The sequence below is a fragment of the Limulus polyphemus genome, unplaced genomic scaffold (genome assembly GCF_000517525.1).
Source record: "Limulus polyphemus unplaced genomic scaffold, Limulus_polyphemus-2.1.2 Scaffold934, whole genome shotgun sequence".
Classification (NCBI taxonomy): domain Eukaryota; kingdom Metazoa; phylum Arthropoda; class Merostomata; order Xiphosura; family Limulidae; genus Limulus; species Limulus polyphemus.
Window position 1 is genome coordinate 53,039 of NW_013666544.1, and position 7,940 is coordinate 60,978.

Sequence of the window (7,940 nt, forward strand, 5' to 3'; positions counted from 1 at the left end):
CAATTTTAAAAAATGTGTTTCTCCGGAAGAAAACCGGAGGTTTTCAGGATTTTTTGGAAATATCCGGATTTCCGGATATATCCAGAAGACTTTCATCATTAAGAAAATAACATTTTTAAGCAAGACCTGCAAGAAATCTAAGTATCAGAATATTTTTACTAAGTAAGAAAAATACCAGTGTTCAATGAAGTTCATCCATAACTAGCATTTCTTATGAATTTTGACAACTCTTTCAGAGTCAGTAGTCAATTCAGTTACAGACATATACTAGCTAGCTAAAGCCTAATAATGCACCATGTCATAAACCTGTGACATTATCTTCAAACAAATTTTATATGCAATGTGTCCAAATTTACTTTTATATATGCTGTTAGAAGCAGATATGATGTACAGTAAATAAAACATTACTATTATTCACTTCACAGAATGGGGAAGGAAGTCACTCTCTACATAAGTGACTTTATAGTCTGTACTCAGAAGCTATTTGCTGAACATTTATATCATTATTTTTTCATTAATTATATAATCACAACAAGTGGGCAATGTAGAGAAAAGTTGACAAGAATCTTAAATACATGTTCTTAAAGATAATAATGAGGCAAATATATATTAAAATTCATATAAGGTCATCAGGCTAGCTTCTCAAACAGGTTTTTCTTATACAAAGGTTTGACCATTTGAAAAGATCCTTTGACTTTGTTGCTAACACAGTTTCTAATAACATGAATCACTCAAAGAAATATAAACAAAACAACCTTCAATATTTCAATTAATCTCACTAATTAATTCTGAGAGCTCCTTTGTATTTAACAAACAAAACAATTGATTTCACGCAGTTTTAGTTAATTCTTTACACCAAGTGTAAAATTACTCCATATGTAGGCTCCAAAGGTAGGTAATGGTATAAGAACAATTTAGTAATTTGATAGTTATGTTTTTTGGTTTTTTTTTACATATGTTTGGGTTTGATTGAGTGTACTTTCTTCTTAAGGTTTTTTGTCCAATTGCTGTTATAAAGCACACAGCTAAATGATGAGCTATCTGAGCTGTGCCCACCACAAGAATATTTGAATCACAAATTTTAGCATTACCAGCTCTCAAGCTTACTGCTGAGATACTACGTGAAGCTTGAAAATTATGATGCCTTGAATTAAGCACATAGATCATCAATGAGTCAGGCTTTGTAGGTTGATTCACACATTCTGCTTGTAAATTCTGCAGTAAAATATCCTTACCTGACTGTATTTTAGAATTTGCTCACTAAATGGTTTCAAACAGGCTTGACAGTCTCGGGTAATGTCTTTTAATGCCATTGTGGAAGCTGGTGCCACTTTCGGATTCTGTAGTCCTAACAAGAGTAGAGGTACCACATCTCCCAGAACCTGTGGGTGGACATTGATCCATTCTGCATAAGCTCCTACATGAATGAAAAACAACATTAACATTGGTGATTAGATTATATATAAAAAATAAGTTCAAATAATAAAAGTATTATAATTTTTTTATTACCTTTTTACCTACAGGTATTCATTTGACAGTCTATCCCCATTACTGGTGCTATGCCTTCAAGAGTAAAACCTTGTTTCTATCTCTTTTAATGTTACTTTTTAATTACCTTCAATAAGTAGAATGTAATGGACTGAGCTGTAGTTTTTAATTATCAAAAAAAAACTTTGTAAATCAATACACAGCCTCCTCTTTCAGCCTCCCAGTATCACATTCACTAACTAATAAACCACAGAAATATTGTTTACAGCAGGGTGAACAATTCCCATGAATGCTGTATATTTTCAACAAATAAACTTCTGTATGAAAGAGCTTTTGATCAACATTAGAAGTGTTTATACCTTCCAGAATTATACGTATTCCTGTACTACAAAAAAAAACAAAAAAACTTATAATTAGTGATTTCTAATGTGTTTTGCAAAACAAAACATGGGTAAGCATCATGAATTAAACTTTATGAATATGTGATCGAACAGTAATTAACTCTTAGGAAATAACCTAGTTTAAATAGCATTCTTGATGAAAACAGAGAGCAAAAAAAAAGTGTCTAATTCAACATATAACCTATTTTCATAACCATTTATTATAATCTGAAACAATTCACTAGTTTTCATTACTAACGTGAGTAAGACACAAATAACAGAAAAAAAAACATATAAATTTTTCAGAAAAAAATCACAAGTCATTCATTCCGTGTACAAAATCATTTTGATTTCAGTTAACAACAGTGCATCTATCTAACAATACAAAGAGCTTTAGCTCAGTTAAACACATACACAGACTTCAAGAAAGCTTTAACCTACCTACAGCATCCATTACTGCTGAGAAAATCCGAATATGGTCGAAGGGAACTTTAGGTAGAAAATTGAAAAACTTTGGTAGATAATGTTGTTCTTCAAAAGCAACACTTTCTGCCACTGATTGGAATGCAAATAATGAGGCCTCCAAATGCTGAAAACCACAATAACATGTCAACATGAACAGAAAGTTTATAGAACACTATAATATGAACACATGACAAGGTAAAAATCTAAGAGCATTATAACACAGATTGTGAAATTCTTAAGTGGTGGAAACCATAGTAACATGTTAAACTGGATTAAGTTATGAACACTGTAGAATTAATAATAGTGTCAAAATGGGGGAAACCATATTTAGTTGTGAACAATATAATGTCAATAATAGGAAGTTTAGAAATTATAGCATCAAAACATGCCTCGATTTCAGCATGCTTGTTTACAAAATTAGTATATTTTTTATCATTTTGTATATATTATCAAATATTGCACAATTGTTTTTTAATTTTAAACTATTTTTAATAATTTGGATGGTTTATTAAAAATACATGAAATTAGATTTTCATGTTTTTGAAACTGCTTAATTCTCAAACAGAACAAAATTAACACGATTTCTTTCTGTTTATTCAAACAATATAGTTGAACTAATTGTACGGTTTAAAAACAAACATGGTATATGTTAGAGAATATTAATGGTAACAGACTACATATATAGTAGTACCTGCCACTGGGTCACATCCTTGGAAGCTTTGTCTAATGCTAGTTCCAAGTGACCTAGAAGGTTGGCTAGCATAGCCTCTCGCAAGATATTATAACAGTACATCTGCAAACATAAACAACTGATTAATTCTGGTGTAAATGATCACCAACTTCCATACATTCACTTTAAAACAAAAATTGGTCTATATTATCATAACTGTTAAAAAAAAAAATCTTTCATGTAAACATGTGTAACAATCATGATATGGTATTCTAATACACAGGTTAAATTCTGTATTTAGAAGAAATAGTTCAAGAATTTTGATCATGTAAAAACAAGTATGCACTCTAACACAAAACAACCAGCTAATGGACATCCATTTTTAGCCACATAAAACCTTTTCCAGACCTGAGGAGTACCACTCATACCTTCTGATGTTTTCCTCCTCACTTAAATCAACTTGCAGAAAAATTAGTATAAACTAACTAAATAGTATCTAGTATCTTCCTTAAAAAATTACATAATTTGATTTACTAATTTTTCTTTTTTTTCAGTTGCAAAATTTCCAAAATTGTGTTGTGAGACACTGTTTTGAAAAAAGGTTAAAATCCTTTTTTTTATTGTAGAATTTCATTTTTTTTGTCCCTCAGAAAGCTACATTACATGTATTACTCAGTTTCAATCTTATATGATACTTTAGTACTTTATTTTGCGAACTGAAATATTTACCATTTTCGGCAATAAATCACAGAAAAACATTTCAAAAACTGGCAAAAATATATCAGTGACCTAGAACTTCATCTTTCAAAATGACATCACCTATGTCAGGCTAAGTATCATGATTCTTGCTACTAACATTCTTGGTCAAGATTAATTTATATTTAATAAATATTGTCTGTTTTCAATAAATATTAAGCTATTTTAGTAGTGTCTGGTGTTTGAATAAGTTTGACTTAACAATAATATCCAAAATAATTTGCTTACTAGACTCATTAAACCCAGCTAAGCTTACTTGATGTCTTGCCATAGTATAAAATTTATTGAGCCTTCAAATGGATATAATTTAACAAAAGAATCTTTTTATGAAAGAAAACAATGTATTAAAGAATCTAAAATATTCTTTGATCTATGGTTTGTTCCTAACTGCTGGAAACTTTATTATAGAATTCTTTATTCATCCCCCTACAAAAATTATGGGTAGTTAATATCTCAAGAGACCAAAAATTATTGTTCAAACCACTTTATTTATCTCTTCCATCCCAGGTATCTCTTTAAACACTTTTCTGCACAAGTCATTATGTTATATTCAAAATTTAATTAAACACCTTTATTATCAACGTATGTGAATGAAATTAACATTATAATGTGTGCTATGAATTGAAGTTTTATGTTATATATATTTTAATTCCTTTATTTGAAAAGATACCTTTAAAAAATACTTAAAACTTTAGGTTTTGTTGACATGTGACCAACAAGCTATGAAAAATTTCAGCTTTTGCACTCTCGATGTTCCTTAAAATAATACCAGTCAAGTAGATGTACGCCAAGACAATAATTACGTTTACTTGTCCTATTGACAAATAAGTTTCAAAGTTCTCTGGCTGAATGCAGTAAAAACAAGTAGTAAATTTTGTCAACCCCTTACATGTGCCATGCTCACCTTCTATACTTTGCTTGAGCTTTATAACATACATGTGGTTGCAACATATACATGTATATAGTTATTAGAAAGAGCTCATTTTACACTGTAATCCAACAATGGGTGTTTTGAAATTGGCACTGAGTTGTTGTCATCTGGTAAATGTAACTGCCTGAAGTATTGTTGGCTACTTTATCCACGACAGAACTTAGTTTGTCTTAGCTAAATGTGTTATAGTTAGAGAGACAGTTAAATTGTATTTAGGTGTTATTTTTATATCTTAGTTAATTATGTATTATGCTTTAAAATTGAAAGGTTTAAACAATTTTTAAATATACATTATACTTTGCATAGGTTCTCAAGGCTTAAGATCTTTTGCCAAAGGACTGTACATCTCTGCTGAAGATAATGAATTACACCTTGAGGACACTGTTGAATTGTGCCGAGATAAGTAATAAAAGGTAAAGGACAAGAAAGGAAATTAAAACATTAAAAATTAACTATAAGTAAAAAGGAAAATATCTGAAATTATGAATATAACCAAAAGGTCTTCTAAGATATTCTACAAAAAATTAAAAGGTATGTACATTTTTTTCTATTTCTTAATCTTAAACATATCATTGAACTGAATATTGATGATATGTTCAGTTAATGATATGGTAAAGCAAATGAAAAATAAAATATAAATGTTATCTAAAAAAAACTTTTCATATTCATTTAGGAGTTTCTAGGGGTTATGCAAATAAATCTCAAAAACTGTAAGGTGTAGAAAAGCATTTTTATACTTAAAATGAAAATCACTTTGCATAAGAACTATTAAGAGTTTGAGTGCAAATAACTATGATAAATAATAACATTTTTAATAAAAATACTTAATGAAAATAATGTCATTCTTTGTATACAAGATACGTATAATCTTTAACAAAATGTTACCAACTTTTGTGAGGATACATTAAGAAATCTCAGAGTTACAGGATGTAATGTTGCACTCGTATCATTCCCCAGATGGGGTCAAGTATTTTACACAACCCCACTGAGAAAGACTTATTCTGAAATCACATTTAGCTGTTGGCTATTTTCAAAGCTAAGCTTCATTAGTAATTGCTCAGATTACATGCTATGAAATCGTACAATTGGTGAATGTGTAGCTCATGTTATCCTACCAAATTAAACAATGCATGAGCTACTCACAAGTATACCTCATGAAAAATTTTATTATTTAATTTACCTAATATGATCTAAAAAGTTTCTAAGTACTTACCTGGATATTCTTTTTTGCTGTTGTTGACACTTATCCCTATTTTTTATACTAATGGGACTACTGCACTAAACAGTTCTTTATATAATTAAATAATGCACCAAATAACACATAATAACATGCAAGAGGCAGACAATGTCCCATAACAATCACTACTTTTCTGGCCTTCTAACTATACGACAAGAGCCATTAAATTTCAGTTAAGCTTGTCGACGTGTTTCCTGTGGGAATAAAATTTGAACAGAAATATACTGTAGACAATTCTCCATAGAGAAAACAATATAGTATTTAATGTCAGAGAGAACTATTAGCAATTTTTGAAAGAGAGGATGTGACAGGTGGGTGTGGCAAGAGGGGTCTGATTTTCTATTTTATGTGGCTCTGTAGCCAAATAAGATTGAAAGCTATAAAAAATGTCTTGCCTGAGCAATGACAACATTATATGTAACTTGTGTTAAATTTCATACTTGTAGGAGGGGTGGTAAATAAATTAGAAAAGAGGGAATACCTAGACAGCAAATGTTATAATTCTCATACCAGGAGAAATATGGGATTTTCTTTTAATATTGCCTTATAAAATTAGGAACTTTAAACTTATATAATACTAAAATTTGGATTACTAGCTAAGTTTTATTCCAAAGTTATTTCTATATCATTAAAAGAAAGTAGTTTAGTTATATTTTGAATGTAATTCACTAAAACCTCGTGACATGCTCAGAAAAAGATGCCCATAGCAAGCATTAAACACCTGTTTAAATGTTCTGACTATACTAGCAAATCAACTATTTTAACTTGGTCAAACCATATCAATCAATGTGGAATCAATTAAGTGATCAAATACCATTATCATGCAAATTAGAGCTATTGTAACTGCACGTACATGTAATAACAAAACAAATATTCTTGTCATAGTTATTAGTAGATAAATTAATCATATAACAGAATTACTATAAACACTTATCAACTTACAAAAGAATCTCCTATGTCTTGACGGTAACACCTGAAAGATTCTTTTTCATCTGTAAGAACAAATAAGCATGAGGTAGTCAAATGTATCAGTCATTAACATGAATAAAAGCTACACATAACAAAATTAATTTCTTTCATGAAAATAAAATAACTAACTGTGGTAATGCAATGTCTAAAAAATTTTCAGTTTCTAGTCAAAGATCAAGGTATGTGAATAAATTATAGAGATTATTCACTTGTATTCTTATCTTCCATCACATGCAAAAAAATAAAATGTATCTGATAACTGTAAAAATACACACCATCAAGCCAGTGACTGTATAGATCATCTGGGGGATACTGTACTTTAAGAAGATAAGTGTCAACAAGAGAATGAAACACTGGATTAAATGTGACCAGAAGAGCTTCAAATTGAGGTGGTTCTGATGCAACAATATCATCCTGTTGATTCACGAAATAAAAAAAATAATAAAACATCACTACGTTACAGTCTTTGTTTGTCTTCATTCAACAGATTTTAAGATTTAAACTTTCTACAAATATAAGAATAAAAAAAGGTACCGACTATTTGACTATACTGAAAGATTCCATAAAAATCTGTAACATAAGATTGAAATAGCAAACTTTGATTTTTAATATCAAATTAAATCACATTAATGAACAAATATCATTATGAATTTGTTTAACCCTATGACTACTGGGTCATACAATTTGTAGAACCTAATGTCCCTATTGTTATATTTAATTCCAAAAAATATAGTTATTGTATGAAATTGTATGAAATCTGATAAGAACCTCCCTAAAACTATGTAGTTTTAGAAAAATAAAATATTTAATTGATTTTTTCTACTATTTCTAATAAAAATTCATTATTTAATGTAGTTATTTGCATACAAATGCTGAATAGTTCACCTGCAAGGTGATTTTCATGTTGAGTATTGTTTGTTTTGAATTTCGCGCAAAGCTACACGAGGGCCATCTGCGCTAGCCGTCCCTAACTTAGCAGTGTAAGACTAGAGGGAAGGCAGCTAGTCATCACCACCCACCGCCAACTCTTGGGCTACTCTTTTA

The 7,940-nt window shown here is 29.8% G+C and overlaps 1 protein-coding gene across 1 annotated transcript in view; it reads right to left on the bottom strand.

Annotated features, from left to right (window-relative positions):
* Positions 1-7,940, bottom strand: part of LOC106461320 (importin-13-like) — a 42,940-nt gene that overhangs the window by 16,841 nt on the left and 18,159 nt on the right. The window contains exons 10-14 of the mRNA XM_013921138.2: positions 7,172-7,310; positions 6,870-6,919; positions 3,025-3,126; positions 2,310-2,457; positions 1,236-1,417 (exon numbers count right to left, since the gene is read on the bottom strand). Of these exons, the coding sequence (XP_013776592.1) occupies positions 1,236-1,417; positions 2,310-2,457; positions 3,025-3,126; positions 6,870-6,919; positions 7,172-7,310 (621 nt within the window). The remainder of the gene's footprint in view (positions 1-1,235; positions 1,418-2,309; positions 2,458-3,024; positions 3,127-6,869; positions 6,920-7,171; positions 7,311-7,940) is intronic.